The sequence below is a fragment of the Salvia splendens genome, chromosome 21 (assembly GCF_004379255.2).
Source record: "Salvia splendens isolate huo1 chromosome 21, SspV2, whole genome shotgun sequence".
Lineage (NCBI taxonomy): Eukaryota > Viridiplantae > Streptophyta > Magnoliopsida > Lamiales > Lamiaceae > Salvia > Salvia splendens.
Window position 1 is genome coordinate 4,603,904 of NC_056052.1, and position 26,589 is coordinate 4,630,492.

At 36.3% G+C, this 26,589-nt stretch overlaps 2 protein-coding genes across 3 annotated transcripts; one reads left to right on the forward strand and one right to left on the reverse strand.

Annotated features, from left to right (window-relative positions):
• Positions 1-7,431: 7,431 nt before the first annotated feature.
• On the reverse strand, positions 7,432-9,800 carry LOC121785542 (tropinone reductase-like 3). Its single transcript, XM_042183995.1, has 6 exons — positions 9,561-9,800; positions 9,258-9,374; positions 8,495-8,629; positions 8,265-8,390; positions 7,912-8,013; positions 7,432-7,794 (listed from the first exon to the last, which is right to left on the reverse strand). The coding sequence occupies exons 1-6, from the start codon at positions 9,690-9,692 to the stop codon at positions 7,645-7,647; spliced, it is 762 nt and encodes a 253-aa protein (XP_042039929.1). The 5' UTR covers positions 9,693-9,800; the 3' UTR covers positions 7,432-7,644.
• Positions 9,801-18,638: 8,838 nt separating this feature from the next.
• Positions 18,639-21,208, forward strand: LOC121783567 (WRKY transcription factor 6-like). 2 transcript variants are annotated; one of them, XM_042181679.1, is made up of 6 exons: positions 18,639-19,130; positions 19,217-19,279; positions 19,345-19,497; positions 19,568-19,822; positions 20,013-20,126; positions 20,588-21,208. In XM_042181679.1, the coding sequence occupies exons 1-6, from the start codon at positions 18,936-18,938 to the stop codon at positions 21,155-21,157; spliced, it is 1,350 nt and encodes a 449-aa protein (XP_042037613.1). In that variant the 5' UTR covers positions 18,639-18,935; the 3' UTR covers positions 21,158-21,208. The 2 variants fall into 2 exon arrangements, with proteins under 2 accessions (XP_042037613.1, XP_042037614.1); XM_042181680.1 differs by having other exon boundaries at positions 19,360-19,497.
• The last annotated feature ends 5,381 nt before the right edge of the window (positions 21,209-26,589 follow it).

A 26,589-nucleotide genomic window follows, 5' to 3' on the forward strand; every position in this document is an offset into this window, starting at 1 on the left:
ATGTAATTGTCATTATATGCAGTATATTATGCATTATTGGGGGTATTGTGTCTCTGACTTAATCAACTCAATTTCATCTTAAATATGTGCATTATTTACCCGAGTCTGTGCATTATGTATCAAGTAGTTGTCATTGTTTGCAATCTAGTAGGCATTTTGATAATTATTGCGTAGATGGGTGAATTGCTGCTTACCACATCTCAAAAGTTTGCTTGTACATTATTTGTTTGAAACTGTACATTATTTATGTGGTACTGTTCCATAATTGTCATTTATTATGCAATATTCGACTGACTCTGTACATTTTGGTTGTAGTAGTAAATATTATTTAGCTGATATTATGCATTATAAGATTTCATGCGTACGTGGTTGAAAGGGTATTAACGAGAGTTCAAAAAAATGTTTAGTATTACTCATTTGTGCATTATTTTAAAGAATATGTGCATTCTGTAACCAGTAGTATGCATTATATAACATATATTATGCATTATTGTATTTTGTAATAGTAAAAGTCTGATATTTAATTTTGATGATTCCATATCAGAGAAGCTGCTACGACTGGAAATCGATGAACCAGTCATGATGTTATTCCAGTAGCCCTAACACAAAAATATAGGAAACGATTGGTCGAGGCAGACCCAAGCACGACTCTAGAACATAGTGAGCAGAAGAAAGCCAGGGAGAGAAAGATCGACCATCTCTATTGTCGACAAACCCCGCCTGAGTTTCTAAACTGTAGTATATTATTATTGTACATTCCATTAAGTGTGTGTGCATAATAATGAAAACCTTCAACGCTAGCAAAGTACAATATCAGTTTCGTAATATATTCTGAGATGGATTGTTTGTCAAGTATTTTGCATTATTATGTACATACTACACCCTAGCCCCTAGGCTGGCTAAACCCTAAGGGAAAACAAGAAACGTGCGCCAAACATCGAAACACGGCACAACTTTGATTAAACGGGTAAGGATAAATGTTCATTACATATCACAAATAATGCATTACAAAAACTAAACTACGCATTATACTATACAATATGTACATTATGTATATCAGTTAACAAAATACCTACGCGCTATTCATGTGCAACCCCAGATGAATTACCGCAGCTCGTGTATTTGGACAACGTTTTTTAGACTTAGAACATACTACACCCTAGCCCCTAGGCTTGTTAAACTCTTAGGAAAAATAAGAAACGTGCGACAAACATCGAAACACGGTTGTGTTAAAACATGTCGCCCATTTTTTAGTATTTGTCATATAGGTTTTGTTTAATGGTGTTGGGTTGCCCAATTCTGGGGGATAGGGGTGTATTATAGGGTGTGACACATAACCGCTATGAAGGACCGCGTGTATGAGACAATTATTTAGGGTGTAGATATCGGACTGGCTAGGGTAGTAGTTTAAACCGATACGAATAATGCACCACATGGTAACGAGTAATGGATATTATTGACTATATAATGCTCAATATGTGAACTGCAAGAACAAGTTGTACCGTGTTACAATGTTTGACACACGTTTCTTGTTTCCCCTAAGGGTTTAATAAGCTTAGGGGCTAGGGTATAGTACGTAGACATTAATAACAAATTGTAAACCGATACGAATAATGCACCAAATTGTAACGAGTAATGGATATTATTGACTATAAAACCTACGCTATGCATGTGCACCCCCTGATGAATTACCGCAACTCGTGTATTTAGACAACGTTTTTAAGACTTAGAAAATACTATACCCTAGCCCCTAGGCTTGTTAAACCCTTAGGGAAAACAAGAAACGTGAACCAAACATCGAAACACGTCACAACTTAAATTAAACGGGTCAGGATTAATGGTCATTACATATCACAAATAATGTATTACAGAAACTAAATTGCGCATTATACTATATAATATGTACATCATCTATATCAGTAAAAAAACCTACGCGCTATGCATGTGCAACCTCATCTGAATTACTACAGCTCGTGTATTTGGACAACGTTTTTTAGACTTAGAACATACTACACCCTAGCCTCTAGGCTTGCTAAACCCTTAGGGAAAACAAGAAACGTGCGCCAAACATCGAAATACGACACAACTTAAATTAAATGGGTCGGGATACATGTTCATTACATATCACAAACAATGCATTACATAAACTAAACTACTCATTATACTATACAATAGGTGCATTATGTATAGATGTTCATTCCATGGTTCAGCACAACAACCACCAAACTATAATAAAGACAACCACCAAATTCGAGGTCCTCAACAACAATTCTACTAAACCCTTTATCCAAGACTTCCAACAACTGTGCCGATCCAATTTCAATCAACCAAAGCACAAAAAAATAATATTAAATTAAATTTCCAAAAATTCCAAAAACAAAAGAGTACAAACCAAGAAGCAAATTGTACACTCCTCAAGATCACAGGTAGTATCATCATCACCAGGGTAGCAAGGTGCCAGCTTGGAGTCGAGAATCAGCTTCCGGAGCTTCTTATGATCCACATCTCTGTGTTGGTACAACCCCTGAGGCCTAGTGTACTTCTCATCCACCACCTGCCTCCTCCTCCCCCCCCCCCCAATTTATTCCCCATCACCAATACCTCTCGATTTCCCCCCAAATGTTTCACAATCAGAGCAAAATTCTCACTCAATCGCATCCAAGCATGTCGTAAAACAAATAAATGGGAGAAAGAAACGCCAATTACACTCAAAATAAACACAGATTTTCGGAATAAATTGGAATTCAATTAAACCTTGGAATTCAATGACAATTATTCACAGGTAAATTACACATCCTTTATATTGGAGAGTGGGGGAGAGAGAGAGTTGAACAAGATATATCTACTAGATTCGGTGTTTACGCCACAGATTAAAGAAATTGCAGCTACTGCCACAGAGAAGAACAGAACAGAGACGGATATAACACTGAGGAATTGTGAACGGAAGAGTGCCTGAGCGAAAACAACAATTGCAGAGAGGGAGTAGGGAGATATTCACGTCTGGAGCGAGTGGCACAGATGAATAACCTTGAAGATCTTCAAAGGAGTAAATTAAGGAAGTTGCCATAACCAACAAAAATATTGATTACCAACTTTGCCCTTTTCGGGTTTTTTAATCATTAAATTTAATGATTCAACCCATTAATATAGGTCATAGGATATAGGAAATCAACGGCTGAGATCAAGAAGGAAATAGGAGAAAATATGAGAAAATGAAATGAATACATCCCTATATATATATTGAGTTAAGTGGATAGAACAATGTAAGCGAAAGATAAAAAGTGAATATGAAGGGTAAATAAAATAAAAGAGAGAGCAAAATGTTATTTTTTTGCTAAATAAAAAATAGTCACTTACTATGAGATAACTGTCACGACCGCCCTCACTAAGAATAGTAAAGACGGGAAAATCGTGACTAGGGAAGGGACGAAGGAGCAGGGAAGAAAAAGAGGGAGGCAAATATGAAAAACCCAATTAACTTCAAAAAGAAATATTTTAGTTTATTGAAAAGTTAAGCAACGGATTTTAGCCTCAAAATACTTAATGTCATAAAGTAGTATTAAATAGTGCGGAAGACTTCTAGAAATTTATTTCAAACACGGCAGCGGAAAAACAAGTATTCAAGAGAGTCAAAGGGAGACGCCTATGTATGAAGACACGACGCATCCGAAATTTCTTAAGGCTCGACTCAACATCCGCCGCAACATCCCGCTCAACCTGCACATAAAGAAAACATATGCAGGGCTGAGTACTTGATATACTCAGTGGACACACGCCAAAACATTTAATAAAGGTTATGTCATCCATACCATAGTGAACTCGAGTTTTTACGTTTATTTAAGAAATATCACGAGTATCACAAAAACACTTTTCACAGACCGGCCGGTCAAAACAATCTCCCCACTTTCTCATCAATCAATCAATCACATCCTCTTACCATAGTGAGACGAAAGTGTGGCCACACTATTCGCCCACGAGACCGGCCGACTAGCAAGGACGGCTCACGATCCCCTCTGTGTACACAGCCTGATAGGGTTTGCGGCCCTACTCAGACCCGAATTCATTTATCATAGCCCTATAGCCTAATGGAGCGAACTCACAAACTAGGCATCAAGCACAATCTCAACATAACCCTATAGCCTAACGGAGCAAGCTCAAACGAACTAGGCATCAGGCAAAAATCTCAACATCAAAACAATCACGGCATGACATAACACTTTAAACCACCCTTATAACACCACATCATATTTTCGGAAAAATAAAGAGGTTTGAAAAGAAAGCCCACCTCGTTCGCTTAACAATTCACAATCCAACTTATGGCAACTCTCGTTCCTCGAGTTCACGAATACAATCACCCTTGTCAACGACAACACAAGTCAGCCTTCCACAGAATCATATTACCATGCATGTCCTATCGTTTCTCTCTCATCGTTTTTCTCAATTTACCCAACCCAATGTTCGTCACAAAGATGGAAAAACACACCATAATATATTTCAGCGTATCTCACGCGATCACATCATTAAACACGTTCCTTGGATATACATGCATCATATAATACTTTTAAACTTGAAAATAAATATCCTTTTATCAAAGCAGAAAACTGGCAGAACTGCGCGACCGTTTTATAAAAATCACTAAAAATTCACCCGACCTCATATGAAGCTAAATTTTGGTCACAACACAGAATACACATTCAAGTTCATCCTGACAAATTTTCACACTGAAATCGCGTCGTTTAGTCAGTCAAATCAATAATTAAACTCTCTGGTCGGAACATAAAATTTCTAACAGCACTGCGCAGTTCATTTGAAAACTTTACCATAAATTCATCCAATGCCTAAAAAGGCTAAAAATTTTACACGACTTAGAAGACACTTCAAATTTTCATTTAGTTCAAGAATCACATCAATCGGAGGTCATTGGTTCAGTCAAAAAGAAAACGAAACATTCTTGGCGAGAACACAGGTTTCTGGCAGATTTGCGCAGTTAAATTCAAATATTTATTAAAAATTCATTTTTCGTCAAAAGGGGTTGAAATTTACACACAACACAGAAAACACCTTGAAGTTTACTCTGTTAAAATTTCATATCAAAATTAGTTCGTTTGATGAGTCAATTACAGATCAGAAGCTACTGGTCGTGCACCACAGATTTCAGGTTCATAGTTTCGAAAATAGGGTTTTCATCTTCCATCAAACAAACACCAGCCTTTCATGCTGGAAAACACATAATCATGCTTAAAAGGTTCTCATAATCATGTTTTCCCATAAACTCACATCATTCACCAAAGATTCAAATCAAACTTCACAAAATTGCGCTCAAAACGCATACATAAATGCAAACACAAATTCCCCACCGATTAAATCCTTAGATTTGAAATCCCTACACTCACTAGATGCATGAGGGAGTCGAAAGAATGTTTGGATGGAGAGGAATGAAGAATAGAGGTTTGATTGTACCTTTCTTGAACGAAACAATCGGTAGAAACGAATATAGCTCTTGATTCTTCAACAAACTCTTGGCGAATCGAAAGGATCTTGAGTAGAGTAGAAAAACAAGTGTGGGAGAAGATGGAGCAAGGGGAGGGGCGTGTGATTTGAGAGGGAGGCGTGTGAGATGGGTTTAGGGTTAGGTTTTTGGTTTTATTTATATAGTTAGGAAATAATATATCCCACAATTAATTGAAGATTTGGGAGAATAAATCAAATAAAGATTTGAGAGATTTGGGGGGAGGGAGGCGTGAATTATGGGGAGAAATAAGGGGAGGATTTTTGAAAATCATAGCTATTTAATTAGCTTATGATTTAATTTGGTATTTCACGGAGTAGAATAAAATAATACGGAGTAGAGAAATTTGTAAAATCCTCCAAAAATAATGAGAAGTAGGCGTGTGGTTTAAGGTTCCTCCCACCAGAAAAATTTCCAAATCTTTAATAGAATAAAGTAAGGCAAGATTGGCTAGAATATTCCAATTCATTCATGGAAAGAAATAAGTAAGAAATCAATTATAGAATACTTAATTCCTCCTCTCCCAAAAATAGGAGATTTCGAAAATCATGGAAAAATAAATAAGAATATTTTGGTTTTGCATTTAATTTGGATAAATATCCCAAAATAATTAAATAAATCCAAGAAAGAAGATATTACTTCCAATAAATAGAAATGCCGAAAAGAATTTGAATAAGGTAACTGGCACAAATATGCATGATCCTATTTAATTAAATCCCGCCCATTGGAAAACATATCATATTATTCCACATAACTCTCAACCATTAATTTCATATCGTTAACACAACCTCATATAAATCAATTTCCAAAAATGCATTTCCAAATCAACATCCTCATTAATAAAACGAAAATAAGCCATCAAATAAAAAAGTCAAAATTTTTCCGGGGTGCTACAATAACTCAAAATGAAAAGTTGAACACTTGAGTTAAAATAGAGAGATAACTCAAAATGAAAAGTTGAATACTTGAGTTAAAATAGGGCGAGTATGTAGTTTGTGCGTACTGTACCTGGGTGGCCAACTAGTATATAGTAGTATATACATCCATCATTAAGATAGTACTATAAACTACGAAGTTGATTCCTCATGAGATTTTGGGGGTAGGGCACGATATTCTGCTATTTTGAAAGTACAGTATTATTTAATTAAATTCATAAGATTACCGACGGATCTCATTCCGTCGGTAAATATTTAACATTAAAAATAAAGAATAAAATATCTGTTCAGCTTAAGAATAAAATACAAGAATACAAAACAAAGGGAAAATATTACCGACGGCGGTTTCGTCGTGGTAATCACCGAGGGATTTCCATCGCCGGTAATTCCCTCGGTAAATGAGCAAATTTTGGTAGAGAAGATGGGTTAAGTTTGATGAATTAGATAAGATTGAGACATATCAATATTGTTCAATTAGGTATATCATGGCATCTGCATGTACTTATTCTTACGATTGTACCACATAAGATTAGCGAATGGATTATGAGTTTTGAATGAATTTAATCTATAGCAACCAAAACACTCCTAAATGTTGACATCCAAAGAGAGATTAATTCGGTGCATATAACTTGATTATTATAAGAAACAAAAAGGTCTGTTTATTTCATTCTATGCAAGGAAAGAAATTCATAAATGTATTATAATTTCATTGACATGTTTTTATTTATCAAAATAATTACATTTCATAAAAATAAAGAAACCCGGGATCCAAAAATGAGTTTCAAATTTTATACGCCAACTAGTTATTAAAATGCAAAGAGTTTATTCAAATAAAATAATAGGAACGCGTGAAAAATATCGGACTCATCGTAATGAAAAAATACACAAAAATAAATGGAAAATACTCTAATCCCATAAATTCATGAAAGTGTTTAATGTTTTGGGCTAACAAACAAATCAAACATATCCTTAGCAGTGATTAACCTATTTTTAAATATGTAACAGACTGGTTACGAATTTTGCATTGATAGTCTCAGTCCAGTGAATTGCAAACAAAGTAAAATACAAAGGAACGTAGTGTTTTAGTCTATTTTGCAGTGTCTAATACTCTGATGTAACAGCAAACACAAATGCTGAGCTCTGTTTAGTTGCACGCCCCTTTTTTATTCAGATTTTTACAACACCTAATCATAACAAAAACTAGAGTCTGGAAGGCGTTCCCCCTGCAACTATTATTGTTTCTCCGGTCACATAAGCAGCATCGTCAGAAGCCAAATAAGCTGCGGCAGCAGCCATATCTTGTGTAGTTCCAAGTCGATTCAGCAACGTCTTCTCCTCGAGGCTTTTCCTCTATAAACATAATGACAGTAGCGTGTGAATCCAGAGGAATCAGCTTTAGAGCACTTTCCACTTAGATAGTGATAGAGATTTGAAGGTTTTCTTAGAATGTGTTGAAGGATTACTTACCATCTCTTCATTTTTTGTAAGGAAAGATGCAAAGTGGGTTGGAACGAAACCAGGAGCGACACAATTGACGCGAGTATCTGGTGCCATCTCAGCCGCAAGTGCCTAAGAAAGGGGGAGAAATTCATGAATTTTATATGAAGAATGCAAGGATGCAATCTTTTTGATTGGAAACATAGTTTCAACATTTTCCACTCTTTTCACTCTACTTCATAATATTTTCATGGGTATTGTATTGATGTCTGAAAAAAATTCCATCTTTTCTTATCCCTCATTTTCTCATGACAAATTTGCAAACAATGATAACGCAACACATCCTAAGTAGCAGAAAATATTTCAAATGATACAATATGTACCTTTGTGAGTCCAAGTAGGGCTGTTTTGGTGACACCGTACATCGCCAAGCCTTTGGGTGGATGGAATCCGGCTATAGATGATATGAAAACAACTGAAGAGCCTTTATTCAAGTGAGGAGCTGCTTCCTGTGAGAGTGAAATACACACCATTAGCAAACATAACAAAGATGTTTACTGACAGTAAATGTTACTATTAATCGGGACTCATAGTTCATATTGAACTGACATACCTGTAGCAGAAGAATTGAGGCTTTAACATTGATCTCCCACAATTTGTCAAGCACTGATTCTTTAGTTTCCAGAATACCGTCGACAGAAGGGTTCGCAGCAGCATTGCACACAACGACATCTAATTTTCCATATTTCTGTAAATCAAGAAGAATTTCAGTTCCAATGAGTAGATTGGTATGAATCAGAGAAATACAAATTCCAAACACCAAAAGTGGAACTAACTTCGACCATGCTACTCGAAACCTTATAATGTGAGATACATTGAGTTAGACAAATAGAAGAAGATAAAAGAATGCAGCTTGCCAAGCTTAAAGCTAGTTCAAAATTTCCTTCCCATGCGTTAGAATCCAAACTCTAACGGTAAATAGAATACTTTACACCTGGAATACTCAATCCTGCAAACAATCTCTAACAATTCAGTTTCGTATTTCAATCCAAAATTCAGAAGAAAGAAGATGCATAGAACACCTTTCTAGAGGCCATCAAGCAAACTATCTACAATCATCAATCAAAAGCTCTGCCATTTCGATTCACTGTGCATTAGGACGAACACAAAAACCTCATCAACTACAAAATCTCATAGATAACCAAAGAGCCAAATTGATCACCTTCAAAACTAAATTTCCTATCAAATATGATTCAAAGTTAATACGCAATGTTTGAAACAAACACATCTTCGTTTCCCCAATACAGTTCTAAATAGTCAATACCACAAATGCTTGAACCTAAACTTAGATAAATAGGATTAAATCATAAAATTACCTCGATTGTGTTCTTGATCAGATCTTTCCTATGCTGTTCATTTGAAACATGGCACACCAAACCCGTCACTTCAATTCCCCGATCCTTAAGCTTTTTCACTGCTTCATCAACATTTTCCTGCAAACAATGTCAAAAATTGTATCACCAAAACAGTTGAACTATAGAAATGATCAAATAATGCTGAATTCTAACCTAAATTCAATACCAATTAAACTAGTATCTGAAAATTACAGAGATAGAAAGATGTTGATCGCAATTTATTCACAAAAAAAAAGAAAATGAAAATTGAAGAGAAAAGCGTACCTGGCGGCGAGAGGATATGACGACGGCGGCACCTTCTAATCCAAGGCGCTCAGCTATGCCGAAGCCGATTCCCTGAGTTGAAGCAGTGACTATGGTCACTTTGCCGTCAAATCTTTTCCCGAATTTCTCCATTGTTTTCGGTTTCTACAAAGATTGTGTATATACGAACTGAGTCAACGCCGCGACAGAGTTGATTTTTGTAGTGATGTTTAACAAAACGAGCGATTCGGAATTCGGCTAAGAGGTTGGAGATGAGTACAAGAAATGATTGCCGGCAATAGAGAAGGTGGGCCCGGTGATTCGGCCGGACCCGGTTCAGGGTAAAGCTGAGGGCATGAGCCCGGTTCAAAAAAAAGCCCAACTTAAAGGAAGGCCTGCTAGATTACTAGACTAGCCCAGATCTAATCGATGCCCACACCATTTCAAAAGCCCACCCTTTTATTGTACAAACTGCAAAAATTACAAATGGTAGATGCAAAGCACGTACTAATATTTTCGTTATATAATAAAATCATCCACGGTTAAGAGTTCCATTTTTCAATTTTGGTCTATCCATGAATAAGAGTTTTGGTTATTCTTTTTTACTATGAATATTAATAGGTTCCACATTCTACTAAGCTATTTACTTATATTTTATTTAAAACTAGTGACACCCATATTTCACTAAATTTAGTTTACCCACTTTTTAAAATATTTTTTCAAAATTTGAGTTAGAAAAACTGGAACTCCTAATAGTGAACGTATAGAGTAATATTTTAAAATGAAAGAAAAAACAAAAGAATTTAGTCCTGTAACTCTTTCTTTGGAATTGTCCTCATCAAGATTTTGCATTTGGGGGAGAAGAGGTTTAATTTTAGTAGTTTGGCCTCTATTTTTTATAACTCATAAAAGTACACATTATATGCAATATTGCAATTGTCATTAGACAAAGAAACATGTACTCCGATGGCCATGGCAATATTCCGAACGTCGGCAATTTTTTGCGATAATATTTTATTCCCAGAATTAAGTGATGTATACCAAATATAATTAGTTAGATGACGGAACATTTTTGAGTAAATCATCTAACCATAGGACATTTTGAACCCTTTATTGTACAAATAATAAATATAAACATGTTCGGATTAGATTTCAATAGACGTTTGATATTGTCCACTTTGGATCAAGCTCGCACAGATTTATATCTGGTCACTTTCAAAAGGTCTCAAACTGATTGAGGTTGGACAGGAAATATATATAGGCTTACAAATTTAGTCCGCGGGTTTCGGGTATACCCGATCCCGACCCAATACCCGACGGGTTTTGGGTAGCCAAAACCCGAAATTATGGGTTCGTGTACTGGTTTGGGTAGTTTTTTTTTTTTTTTTTTTTTTTTTTTTTTTAAAAAATTAACTTCATATATTTATATCATATATATGAAGGAGGAAATTACAAATCAACTCGTATTAGGGTACCCGACTAATACCCGATTAAACCCGATTAATTATGTATTTGTGATAAATATTTTTATTTAGTATAGGGCCGATGGCCCGATTAGGATAAATCTAGGGTAAGTTTATTTAATCACGTGTAGATGCCAAAAATTTCTTTATTTTAAAATTTAGTAGTGCCTATTTGTCTAATGTCTATTACGTGTATATATATATATATATATATATATAGGGGAGCGTTATTCTCCTTTTCACATCTTAGATCCTTTTTCCTTCTTAATATTACGCGTTAAATCTAAGGCATCAACGGATCAGATTGATTCTATAAAACTGGTTCCGTGTTGCATTATAGAAGGTGGTTGTATGCATTACAGGGTTATTATTGACATTAGACGGAAAAGTAACTGCCACATTTTGGTATCTGCTAATAATGCACCACATGGTCACGAGTAATGCATATAATTGACTATATAATGCACAATATGTGAACTGCAATGCATACGAATAAGATGTACCATGTTATGATGTTTGGACACACGTTTCTTGTTTCCCCTAAGGGTTTAATAAGCTTAGGGGCTAGGGTATAGTACGTAGACATTAAAGGTATTATGTATATGGGTTAATCAACGGATTGAAGATTACATACGTGCAGTTAGTAATGTCTACGTACTATACCCTAGCCCCTAAGCTTATTAAACCCTTAGGGGAAACAAGAAACGTGTGTCAAACATCATAACATGGTACATCTTATTCGTATGCATTGCAGTTCACATATTGTGCATTATATAGTTAATAACATCCATTACTCGTGACAATTTGGTGAATTATTCGTATCGTTTTATAATTTGTTATTAATGCGTACGTACTATACCCTAGCCCCTAAGCTTATTAAACCCTTAGGGGAAACAAGAAACGTGTGTCAAACATCATAACACAACACATCTTGTTCGTATGCATTGCAGTTTACATATTGTGCATTATATAGGCAATTATATGCATTACTCGTGACCATGTGGTGCATTATTCGTAGCGGTTTCCAGCCATTATTAGATTACTATTGTACCCTCATAATGCACAAAATAGGACAAATAATGCAACACGGGATTAATTACCCAATGTTGATCTTGACCGTCCATTTCTCTAATCTAATGGCTGATATTAAGAAGGAAAAAGGAGGAAATATAGGAAAAGGAAATGAATACATCCCTTATATATATATATATATATATATATATATATATATATATATATATATATAAATGAGTATATGGCTATATTTTAATTATAAAAAAAATACTACTGTAATAAAATGAATATTATTATTTTAAATTGAATGAATTACAGAGTAATACACAAATCTTAAAATAAAACAATATGCGTCTAATTTCAAATTATATGGGTGTACTATATTAAAGGGAGTGATCAATTGCTAATTCATCATTTAATTGCTAACTACAACTAATTTAAGACCATAGGATTTTAGAAACCTTGTCGTCTACAATTTGACACGTGTAATTTTCGTTTTTATTAATTAAATCGAAAAAGATAAAAAAAACCTACCAAATTAGGGTTTTGGATGAAAATGTCAATATAGTGTTTCGAAAATATCTAACACAATGCTTTGGGAATGTCAACACAATGTTTTTTTTATCGTATTGACATTCCGGAGCTAATGATATAGGCCCTTAATTTGAATATCTAATGCCTATTATTTAATTATAGTTAGCAATTAAATATTAAGTTAGCAATATAACACTCCCCGTTAAACTATCCTATAAAATGATATTAGAGAAAACGGCGCAACAGATTTAATGGAAAGCGTCAAAATTCATATAACGGTTGAATTAGTCAATACATATTTTTATCATATAAATAGATTTAAAAAAATCCAAAAATAGAAGAAGCCAAAGATGTACAAAGCAAAGCGTCTCTACTCTACCAAATTTATAATATTTAGAAATATTTTGAACTAAGGTTGTATTCATAATTGTCTTTCTTTAGTTGGTAGATTTCATATAACTGTGTAAGTTGTTACTAAGTACTCTTTGTCAACTTTCATAACTTAAAATAAATAAATATTCAACTAATTCTTTTTATTAACCATTAATTATAAAACGCCAGAGAGCAAAGAGGTGTCCGTATAAAGATATAAAAAAATGAAAGCTCAGAGAAATTGAGGAATCATATATATTCATCAAGATTTTTTTTCAGACGACCCATATACTTAATTAATGTGGGTAGGTATAGTAGAAAATTGCAAGCTAGAATTTCATTGATTCAATTATTCCTTAAGGCAAAGTTTATTCACTTCATCTTTTTTTTTGTTCTCCTATAATGAAGAATCATCAATATATATATTTACATTTTATTTGAAAAATAAATATGAGAAGTATAAATTTGATTTATTCTCTATTATTTTCACATGTTTTTGCAGGAGAATTATTTTTTTCTATAAAAGAATGAAAAAAATGGCACAGCCATTATATTATTTCATTTTCACTCAATTCATAATAATATTAATTACACCGGTTATTGAGGTGATAATCATTTTCCATATATATATATATTACTCCACATTTATGATAAAAGGACGAAAAAAACTAAGACCACAAATATACTCCACTATTTTTATAACTCAACATACAAAGGTGGACTTCTTAAATGAGACGGAGGGGGAAATATACTATATTGTCAGTTTTTTGTTGAATTTTGTGGTGATGGAAAATTTTCACCATTTCGATAGCATCTACTTTCATTATTAAGAAAAAATACGTAATTAATATTTATACCCAGTTACTACGATTCCTTCAATCCTACCATTTTAAATATTTAATGAAATGTGAATAAATAAGTTAAAATTTTCAAGCATGTTAAAGATTCTAAATTTTAATCAATCTTAATATATCTTTCTACACTAATTTTCAAAAGTAAACATCCTCTTTTTGATTAAAGCTCATCCATATGATGCATGTGTTACAATCGTCTGACCGAAGCCAGCCACTTCGATATTGATATACCTTCATTATAATTATCGACTAAGCATTATTAGTTTGATGGAGTATTACTTTATTTTTCTGTCACTCACAATAAATCTGAGATTGAACAACAATTATATATTGCTTCTAATTTTTTTACTTTTTGATATTGTGGTATGGACTTGTAACCTAATAGTATAATCTTAATTTTCAATGAATTGGCGGCAAAAAAAAATCTTTGTTTTTAATATAAGTAGATGTGGATGTGAAGATTAATGGAACTCAAAATTTCAAACTACATTTTTCACCTAGAATTTTTTCCTTATCGCACATGTATAGGCTTACAGCTTTAATCTCTCTAATTCGTTTCCCCACTTGAATTTGAGGTGATTTTTGTTAGATACTTGTATTCCAAATCACACCTAAATTAATCTTCTCCATTTTTCTACACGCAGAAGTAAGCCACGTGGGAGTTGGTTTTTGGTCACACAAAATATCAGTCAACTTCCTTTTTGTCCCCAAAACCGGTTTTTTGTTTGTTTACTTCAATTTGACTTAGGGACAAAAGGTGATTCGCTCACCCCAGGCGCCCCCATAACCCGGCCCGACATCGCTATGGAGGGGTTCAAACACGGTACCTCAGCGGCCCATTAGGTGGGAGGAACTTACACTGGTAACCAGCACACAAGGAGCCACCACAGTGGTGAAACTCCCACACTGCGGCTGCCAGCATTCGATCCTGTCTGCTTAGGGACAATCTACCACCCAGGAACCAACTGAGTTTGACTTTTTAGACACTTTGTTGACTTAGTTGTTTTTAGGCCATCCACAACGCTGTTTCTATACCGTTCCTTAAACTACTATTTGCGGGCCCCACTGTACTTTTTTACTCCATTCCTTAACTAAGGAACGGAACCTGCAACCCTCCGTTCCTTAGCCGTTCCTTAACCGTTCCTTAAATTACTATTCATTCAATTCCATTTCTTATTTTTATTTCCAACCCAATTCAATTAAAACAAACACACTTTATTAAAAAACACACAACATTAAAAAAAATTACAACTTAAACATAAAAAAAATAAAAAACACACAATTAAAATCCTAAAAAAATAAAAAACACACAATAAAAAACACACAATTAAACGTGGGAAAATAAAAAAACTACTCCGCCGGCGAATCATCCTCCGGAGGCGGTTGAGGTTTAGGGGGAGTCGGAAGGCCAAGTTGTGCTGCCATAGCAACAATTCTGTTCCACCAGGCCGTGAATTGGGTGTACGAGAAGCGGGAAGTGTCCGCCATTGTGGCAGTCATGTACGCCACCATAAGTGTGTCCGAGCCTCCCCGCGAGCCCGATCCCGAGGCCGGCTGGCTTGATTCGCCTCGGCCCTTCCTCGCTCTAGCCGCCTTCGCCGCCTTCGTCCCTTGCGGCCGACGGCGCCCACGGCTAGATCCCCCGTATTCATCGGGCGTTGGATACCCCATACCCCCAAACACCTGCGGTTCACCCTCGCTGGCCTCACCGGTGTCACCAGACGAGTAGTTGCCTGTCGCCGTGTGCTTCGTGCGCTTTGAGGTTGAGCCCGAGCTCGAGCGGACACCGCCGGCCCACCTTTCCTCGTCCTTGACGAGCTGCCAAATATCAACAAATTTGAACTGTAGACCGGTGTCCTGGTGGAAGACGCGCAAAGCCGCCCTCAAAATGCCGGCGCCCGAAGCTCCGCTTTGGTATTGCGCCGCTTCGGCCGAGTAGATGCCGTAGAATTTTTTGACCTGTACGTTGACTCGGCCAAAGTGAGCACGGAGCATTGTATATTTCCGCTTCCGGGCCCCTTTCGGCTTAGTCTGGTGGTAGACATCACAGACCTTTTCCCAGAAGCACTTGGCGGCTTGTTGATTCCCGACGATGGGATCGTACGAGACGGTGAGCCAGGCGTTGTACACCGCCTTTGTTTCTTCGTTGCTGTACGGATGCCGGCCCAGATCCTCCGGTTCATCCTCTTGTTCCTCCTCCTCCTCCTCCTCCTCGGCCGCCTCAGACGCAGCCCTGGAGCTTCCACCGCCTCGGCCTCCTCCCTGGGTGGGTGCAATGGGGATATCATCCCGAATCTGGGACAATCCCTGAGAAAGCCGCGAGCCGGGTGGTCGAGCGTATGCATCCACATCGAAAGTGGGTGGTTGGTACCCACCCGGCGTCGCCGACCCCTGGGTGCCCGGCGTCGACGACCCGGAACCACCAAGTGTGTTGTACATGGTCTCCCAATCGCCGAACGCGTTGAGATCCCACCCACCGGAGCCGCCACCGCCGTAGTTGCCGTCGCCGGACATTTTGTGAAGAGATTGAATATGAAAATTGGAGAGGAAATGAAGGTGATTTAGGAAGAATAGATGTGTAGTTGTGTGTGAAATGAGAATGAGAAGTAGGAGTATTTATAGAATAAGAAAATAAAAATAAAAATTAAAAAAATTAAAAAAAAGTTTAAAAAAACGGTAATATTACCGTTAATAAATTTTTTTTTTAAATTCAATTTTTTTTAAAAAAAATTAATTATTGCGTCAGCAGGTGACGTGTCCCACTCGCGGGCCGGCAAGTGGGACTCACGCAAGCCGTGGGGAGCGCCACGTCGCCGAAGCGCGTGGCGGCACAGACCGTGCCGCGTTTCGTTCCGTCGGCACCCGGCACGGAATGGGAACGGAACCGCGACGAAACCATGCGCCGCAACGCGTTCCGCCGCAAACCGTTCCGGCGGAACGGCACGCGGAACGCCGGCGGCCCGCGTTGCGGGTGCTCTTATGCTGTCAATTTCTAGTATTTAAATATACCGTTTCCGGAAAAGAAAAGGAATAAAATTCCATTTGTAAGGACCTCATTCTACTGCTAAATTGGTGAAAGTGTTTTTATCTGTTTGTTTCGTCTCTCAGTAAGTTACTTTTAAGCGTGAGTTTTATGAAAATACTACTCCCTCCGTCCCACAAATCGTCCCACAAAAAGGTCATATTTGTGGGACGGCACGAGATTTTAGGAGGTTTTATTTTGTGTGTTAAATGGAAAGAAAAAATTATAATTTTAATATTTATGTGAATGAGAACTTTTTCCAAAAATGAAAATGTGACATCTTTTGTGGGACAAACTAAAAAGGAAAGTGTGACATTTATTATCTCGCCCGGTTTACCAACAATCCATGTAGGCTTGATCTGTGGGTTGTTCTGGTAGGTTGACCTTATGTTCAATTATTGTCTATTGTTCGATCTTTTTAACACCTAATTAGACACTTATTGATGATTTTCATAATATAAATGACTATAAAAACTAATATTCCATTTTATATTTAATATACATGTAAGTTAGATTTTAATAATAAAATAATAAAAAAATAAATTAGATTATGTAAAATTAACTATAAAAATTACAAATGTACTATTTAAATTTCTAGAACATGCTTTAAAATTTCTCAAATATGTTTATGTTTGTTCTTATTTATATAAATCTTAAATTAGTATTTAACCATTCATATATCTCAAAATTATCATAATTTACATCCTATAAATACAATAAACCTTTATCATTATGTATTGAATTAGACACATGTAAGACTTATCGATAGCAACCCGATTAGCTCGATGGGCTATCCTGAAACCCGAATATTTACGATGAGGGATGAATGTTTATAACCCGAAAAATATACAACTCAATTAGCTAGCAACCAAAGCATGGTTGACCTGAAATCCGATGTAATTTCCTCCTATCTATAGTATAGGAGTTCATTTGTAATTTCCTCCTTTATATAGGAGTTAATTTTAAAAAAAATATCCGATGGGCTGGCCCAATTAATCGTGACATCCCTAAGTACCGATATATATTTGTGGGAAGTTATTTAAAATTTAGATCTACTGCCTTTGATTCTCATTAGAAGTTCCATTTTGTCATTTTCGTTTGATCCATGTTAGAAGTCATATTTCACTTTTACTATTTTTGGCAAGTGGACTTTATATTCCATTTACGCATTCTACTCACATTTTATTATGAAATCAATATATAAAAGTACGTATATTTCACTAATTTTTTCTACCACTTTCATTTACACAGTCAAATAATTTTTTAAAATCCGTATCAATGAGACTTTTAATTGTGACCTAAATCAATTTAACAATTTTTTTAAAAATGAAAGATACAATAAATAACAAGAGTAAGAAAATTGGGAGAATTTATAATTGCGTGGCAGTTGTATATATTTATTTTGCCTGTAATTTGTATTGCAAAGCATTCACTAAGTATAAGTAAGAATACAATTTGCTATCTTAGAGCATCCGCAACGATGTTCTTCGCGGCGAGATGGATCGTCCCGGCGAAACACCATTGTGAGTGGCTCGTTTTAATTTGGAGGGCTGGTCTCTTACTGTCGAGAACACGGCACGCCCACTCACCTCCTTGCGAGTCAGTCCATTCTTTATTTTATTTTTTAAAATATTCTGAAAATTTTGAAAAAGATAGAAAAAAATACAAAAAAAAAAATAAATTCAGCTGGCAGTACTAAAGATCGAGGTGGCAGCTGAGTCAGCAGAGTAGATTTTGCGTCAAAGTCATTGACTTTGCCGGTTGTTGATCACTTGTAAGGCGCCGCAAACCTCGGGACGGTGGCGTGCCTTTCTATTATCTCTTTCACCTCTCTCTCCTCTTCCGTCGTCTTCACGATAAACATAACCATACAATCTCTGACGCACAACCTTTCCCTCTCCCCTTTGCTTTTCCATTTAAACATGTTTTTCTCCCTATTCCCAGCAAATTTTAAGATCTCTACCTGTTTTTGATTCGCACGCCACAAATCTTTTCATTCTACCTAAATAATTTCAACCATTTATATATATACACCTTCTCCATTTCCTTGTGGAATACTTTTCAATCATTTCACATTTCTCCACATACCCTTATTAGAGAGAGAGAAACTTTGATCATCTCTTCATTTTTTTATATTATGGAAAAGGGATGGGGTCTCGACCTTGAGAATTCCGATCGAGTTGGATTCTTCGGTGGAAAATCGTATAGTAACCGGATCAGCCCGATGTTTCCGGTGGATTCGAGCGGTAGAGGAGAGGTTTTAGGTGAAGTGGATTTCTTCTCCGAGAAGAAAGAAGACGTCAAGAAAGAGATCAGAGATTTGGACGTAAATGTGAGTCTAATACTAATATAAGTACTATATATGCTATGTATGAAATTCCATTTTTCTTATTTTAATTTTTTTTAATTTTGGCATAGATTGGTTTGACTGCTAGAGACCGATCCACGGTGGATGCTGAAGATCGGCGATCCAAAATTGAGGTGATCATTGCTTGAGATATTAATTACGGAGTACAAAAAAATTCTCATAATTTATACATATATAGTTGGGACAAATTCAGGTTGAAATCGAGAGAATGAAAGCTGAAAATCAGAGATTGAAAGGGATGGTTACTCACATCAGCAATGACTGCACCACGCTGCAGGTGCACCTCCACAACATGATGCAACACCAACAAAATGCTACACAGCACCACCAGGTAACATATATATTTAAATAAAATTGTATATAATCGGAGAATTAGTGAAATAAGACTAGTTTTTTGGTAGATTGTTGAAAGAAAATCCGAAGAAAAGGCAGTAGCATTGGTTCCAAAACAATTCTTGGAGTTGAACAAGGAAATGAATGATGAACACTCGGGGTCATCTTCCGAAGAGAGAACGCTATCGGGGAATAAAAGGGTCGAGCGCGACAGATCGGAAGGATCGGCCCCGAACAAGTCGCCTAAGCCGGCTGATCCGCTGCCCGACGCCACTATGCGCAAAGCCCGTGTCTCCGTCCGAGCTCGATCCGAGGCGCCCATGGTACTATTCACTTCCGTTAATTACTAAAACAACCCCTTTTAGCAATTAAATTCATGCTTTTAGAGATTGGTATTAATGGCTTATAAATTAAAATATTTTCGATTTCATTTCTGTAGTAAAATTAGAAGTCAAAATTATTTAATTGTGTAGTTTAATTTTATATAATACCTCGTTATCGCAATTTATGTAGATGTCGGATGGATGCCAATGGAGAAAATACGGGCAAAAGATGGCGAAAGGCAATCCGTGTCCACGAGCTTATTATCGTTGCACGATGGCTGTCGGTTGTCCCGTTCGAAAACAAGTATGTCTAGTTGCATTAATTAGTGTCACATTTCTTCATATACACCTAATTTTTTTAAAACGATAAGAATAAATTTTTCGAAAACAAGTATGTCTAGTTGCATTAATTAGTTTACTTTTCATACTTGATAATAAGAATTATTTTTTATCTATATTATTAAAACATCTTATATTATTAATATGAATCCAATATACTCCCTCCGATCTCATGTTAATCACACTTTTTATTTTAGATCTTAAATTTGAGATTGATATTTTAGTATAATTAAATTAGTATTTTAAGTCTAATGAATAATTACTTAATAATAAAATACTTAATTAACTCTAATATATTAATTAAATATCCTAATACTTACTTAAAATACAAATAGTGTAAGTTTTTGTGAATGAGTCAAAATAGAAAAGTATGGACAGAGATAGTATTATTATCTATCAATATTAATATTCAAAAGTAAATTACAGGTCCAAAGATGCGCGGAGGATCGAACAATCTTGATCACGACCTACGAGGGAAACCACAGCCACCCGCTCCCGCCCGCGGCCATGTCAATGGCATCGACCACATCCGCAGCCGCGAGCATGCTGCTCTCGGGATCTACGCCGAGCTCGGACGGCGGCCTAATGAATCCTAGCTTCCTAACACGAATGATGCTCCCATGCTCTCCAAACATGGCCGCAATCTCGGCCTCCGCTCCTTTCCCCACCATCACACTTGACCTAACCGAACAACGGCCCGGCCCGCACTTCCAGCTACTACCCTTCGCTCCGCCAACGCCGCCACCGTTTCATCCGGTTTTCGGTCAAGTAATCCAAAATCAGTCCCAATTTTCGGGCCTTCAAATGTCTCCGGACAAGAATGAGCCATCTTACGCCGACAGGCTTAGCGCGGCCACGGCTGCTATCACGTCCGATCCAACGTTCACGGCGGCCCTAGCCGCGGCCATCTCGTCCATCCTCGGCGGAGCTCAGCCCAATAGCGACGGTGCCGCTAATAATTCCGATGCAAATACAAATGACAAGAATACACAGTGATCAAACATTTATTGAGCCACTTTTTTTAATTAAAAGAAAAAATAACTACTAGTACCACATTTCAATCTATGTCTAGTTTTTAATTCTCATTTTTTTGTGGAATTAGCATGTTGATATTGTTATGTAATACTGTGGGAAAAGGTTTGGGACAAATTTTACATTCTTTAATATATTATCATCACTTACAAATGATTTTATTAAATTTTTTGGGAGAAGGAGATTGGTGAAAATTGATCTCAAAAATCCATATTAAAAGATAGAAGTTCACACTAATGCATTAGTTGCCGTGTGTGTTAGGGAAAGGATAGAATTAATCAATGATTTTTTATCAATCAACTTCAATTAACTATTTCCTTTTTTTGTCGATATATCAAATGTCGAATAATGGACAGAAAAGATAAAAGATATATGGACAATTGGAGATTTGTAGCAGTAAATATTATATAGACCAATTGAGAAAGAATCAAAGGTTTGAATTTGAGAGGTCAACAACTTCGGCCATTGATTATTTGACACGTTAACGTTGAGAAAAATTGGAGTATTCCAGGCTTAGATTGAGACGTCAACTATAATATCCAAATCTAGAAATGTTATCGTCTCTACTCTCTTTTCAGTTTTTTCTTTTAATTAAATTAAAATTGCAAGCTCAAGTTGTGTGTATGTCATTTGATATATGAAAGCCTAATGAGATTTTATGTTAATTATGATAAGATTTCTTTTAAACCAGTAAATTTTAGCAAGATAGTACTCCCTCTATCCCAAAAATAAATGACACACTTTGGGATTGACACAGAATTTTAGGAGATGTTATTTTGTATATTAGATGGAGAGAGAAAATAATATATTTATATTAATGTGAGAGATAGATTTTTCTAAAAAAGGAAATCTGACATCTTTTGTGGAATAAACTAAAAGGGAAAGTATGACATCTATTATGGGACAGATGAAGTACCTTTTAACAGTTCATCAATATTCCGCTTATAAGTTAATCTTATTATTGTTACTTATGAAAAAATTGAAACTTTGCGTGTGGTAAAATAAAAACCAAATTTTCTAGGTCGATTGTTTTTTTGGCTTTTTGCTCAATTGATTTTTCCGGTGTTTTCCGTTTATTCCACTTTCATTGTATCTTCCTTTCTATCGAATGGAAATTTCAGTTTAGTGAGATTTCATTGAGACCTTGACTCATATGTATACTTCTAGAGGAATTTTTTTGTTAAATTTAAGTTTGCTCAGTTGGCGATTGAGCGAGATTTTTTTTGGCGAAGATAATCAAGCACCATTAGTTTTTTTTAAGGAAATGCAAAATTCATAAACGTATTTTTTTTGGAAAATATTAAAAAATAAAATAAAATATGAGTTCATTATTTGTGTAAATATAGAATAAATATTGAATAAATTACATACTAGTACTAATTATTCTGCAAAAATTTAGGAACATATATTCAAATTTTAAATTAAATATCTGCATATTTAAAAAATTTATTAAATACTCCATATTATTGTGTAATTATTTCAAATCAATCTCGGACTTATGTAAAAATTCATCATAAAATTTCCATATTATTTCTTTATTGCTATAGAATAATGTTGTGAATAAAAATGTAATTTATAATTCAATTCAATTAATTTTAAAATTTATAAGTATAATGTATATAAAATTTTATTCACAGAGATAAAAAAATGTAGAGTTGGGGTAAGTCTCATATAAATATTAAAAAGTAGAGAGTGAGATGCGTTGTTGACTTCCCTGCATAAATGTCGTCACTAAAATGAATGTAATATTTCAATTACTATAAGATTACAAGATTTAATTAAAGAAAATTGGACGTGTGACATTGTTGGCCGCACCGCCACCGTACCTCTATTCCCCGTACAAATATAACTACTTTTGGTTGACTTGGACTAATGATTTAACACATGATGCCATGTGAACTTTTTCTTTTATTTACATTTTTGTGCATTTGTTATTTATGAATCCATTCTTACGTAAAATCAGTTAGACCATCTACATCCGTGCTCTTGCCAGCGAGTACGAATGTGGGCCCGACCCCACTTTTTCTGCTGGCTCTTAGGCAAAAGCACAACACCCACATCCGTGCTATTCCGCAAGGACGAGCACAAGGTTCCCACCATTCTATTATTCAATTTAAATAAAAATATTTCTACAAAATTAAAATTAATTAAAAATACTTGGAATAATATTACAAATTACAATAAAACTAAAAATTACATAATTAAAATCCTAAAAAATAAAAATTACATAATTAAAATCCTAAAAAATGAAAATTACGCAATTTAAGCGTAAAAATTACATCCGGTGAAGACTAGTCATCATCCGGCAATACCCCCAACGTTCTTTGGAGACCCCGTATCATCGCCACATGCGATCGAAGTTGCTCGGGGGTCATATGTGACCTATCGGTCAAATTGAGTTGGGCCAAAACCCCCCACAACGAGTTGGTGGGGGGTTGAGGTGGCACATAGGGAGCGGGAGCGGGTTCGGGGGCGGATGGAGTCGCGGCGCGACGGCGGTTGGCCGCCGCCTTCTTCCTTCCTTGCGGTCGGCGTTGGGAACCGCTCGGGCCGGCGTCAGGGCTACTCAAGTTAGCTCCGGCAAGTTGGCTAGCCACGTCTTTGGAGCCGGCGTCGGATAGGGATACCGACCTTGATCGTTTGGAGGAGCCGCTAGAGGAGGATGTTACGCCTCCCCTATACTTCAGATGCGACAGCGTCTCCTGCCAAATGTTGAGGTACTTGAACGACTTGTAGTTCATGGATTGGTAGGTCGACAAGGAGGAACTGATGATGTCGACCTCGCTCCGGCCGCTCCCCGCCGACCGCTCTTCCTGGAGGTTAATACCCCTGGAACTTTTGGATTTCTTCGTTGGCTCTGTATATGGCGTTGCGCACCATACTCTCGTTGCGCTCGATTGTTCCAGCCGGCCGGTTTTCATTGTACCGGCGACAGATGCGCCACCAATAATGATCGCCGGATTGGTTCGTGCCAACCTCCGGATCTTCGGAGATTGACAATAACGCTTTGAACAATTGCTCCATCTCCACTGGAGTGTACGGTGTGCGGACACTGCGAGTAGGATGAGTCGGAGTTTGGGAGGGGCCGCTCGACCTAGGCTCGGGTGTCCACCCGTATTGCCTTTCGGGGGCATCTTGGTCGTCGATCGGGTAAGGCCGGTAGCCACCCGGAACTTCCGAACCTTGGGTTTGAGGAGGGGCCGAATATTCCGTTTCCGGACTAGGAAACAGTTGTGAACCGAACCACTCGGGGTTCCAACCGTGGGAGCCGGGAGGTGATCGCCGTGGCTGGACATTGTTATGTTGTAGGAGTGGAAGAGAGATTGAGAATGGAAATGAGAGAATGTAGATGAGAATTGTGTAGTGTGGTGTGAATTTTTGGGTGTGAAAGTAGGGTATTTATAGATGAAAATGTGTATTATTGGGGGAAAATTGAAAAATAAATTAAAAGTGGGTAGAAAAAGGATATAATTTTTTGGGAAGTGGAATTTTTTTTTTTTAATCGGATTTTTTAATTAAAATCTGATTTTTTTAAAAATCAAATTGCTAACGGCTATGCCGTTGGCCAATCACCGCCTGCCACGTATGCTGCTCGCTGGCATGGACGTGCTCGATGCATCGAGCAGTACCGTGTCAGCGGCAAGAGCGTAACGGCGGACAGCGGTGCCGCGCCGCTGGCACAGACGGACGGACGAGCTGCAGCTCACCGATGTGGATGCTCTTACTAGTATAAGGAATAGTATTAAAAGTTAACGAAAGGCATTTGAATCATGAAAGGTTTTATTCAGTTAATAGCCATTGGAATATGATCCAACATGAGCCTACATCATCGATATATGATTTTATTCAGGTCGTTTTCTTTAAATGCATTGTTATAGCCGAGATTATATTAATATTCTTAAATGTCACATGAATTATAATTACCAAAATTTACCAAAACGAGGACTATAGTGTATAATCTCATATTTGTCTAATTTTCGGATATTAATGGTCTCATCGAAAGGAATACAACCATGGAAATAAAAATGGGTTAACACCATGTAGGATAAATCGATAAATAATTCGAAAACTAAATAAAGCGAATGGATAAATATGTTCATAAATTAATTTTGAAGATTCTAGCATGCAGAATAGTCTTCCAAGAAATAGATTATTTGTAGTTAGCATATTTTTATGGATAGGGTAGAAAAACAGTGGGAGAAATGAATTTTGTTTTCATTTTTAATAAATAAGTATATATAGTCATCAAGGAAAATTTTCTTATATATGAAAGTTAATGGCCTTTATAAACGAAAATAATTTTATTAACAAAGGTTACTGTATTATTTTGTACTTATCGTTAATTACTATCTCTGTCCGACACTTTCGCTATAAACGAAAATAATTTTAAATATAATGACATATTTTTCGTTTGATTTTTGATTTCTAACTATGGAATTTAGTAATAGTTTTAGTTATAAATTTCACTAATCATTCGACTACTCTTAGAGTATCCTCATCCGTGCTATTGCCAAAGAGCACGGATGTGGGCCCGGACCCACTTTTATTACTTTTATACTCCATGCTCTTAGGCAAGAGCACAACACTCACATTCATGCTCTTCCGCAATGACATGCTCAAGGATCCCACCATTCTATTAATCAATTTAAATAAAAACATTTCCACAATATTAAAATGCATTAAAAATATCCGGAATACTATTACAAATTACAAAAAAATTAAAAATGACATAATTAAAATACCAAAAATTTAAAATTATATAATTAAAATCCTAAAAAATAAAAAATACATAATTAAAGGCTAAAAAATACCCTCGTGGAAGACTATTCCTCTGGCCATATCCCCAATGAGAGAAGATGAGAGAATTTAGATGAGAATTGTGTAGTGTGGTGTGAAATTTTTTGTGTGGAAGTGGGGGTATTTATAGATGAAAATGTGAATTTTGGGGGAAAATTTTGAAAAATAAATTAAAAGTGGGGAGAAAACGGATATAATTTTTTGGGAAGTGGAAAATATTTTTTTATATTTATTCGGATTTTTTAATTAAAATCCAATTAAAAAAAGAAATTGTCAACGGCATTGCCGTTGGCCAATCAGGAAACGCCACGTCAGCTGCTCGCTGACACGGACGTGCTCGATGCATCGAGCAGCGCGGTGCCAACGGAGTGCAGCGGCTAGCAGGGCGGTGCCGCGCCAGTGGCACGGACGCCGTCCGTCGGCGCGAGCGCGGATGCTCTTAAGTTGACTTGCAAGATATTACTAACTATACTCTTAAGTTGACTTGCAAGATATTACTAACTATAATTTTCTTATCATCGAGAGACTATAATTTAATACTACTCCACTAAACAAGCCAAATATGATAAGGATATGATTGTTTATCATGCTGACTGAAA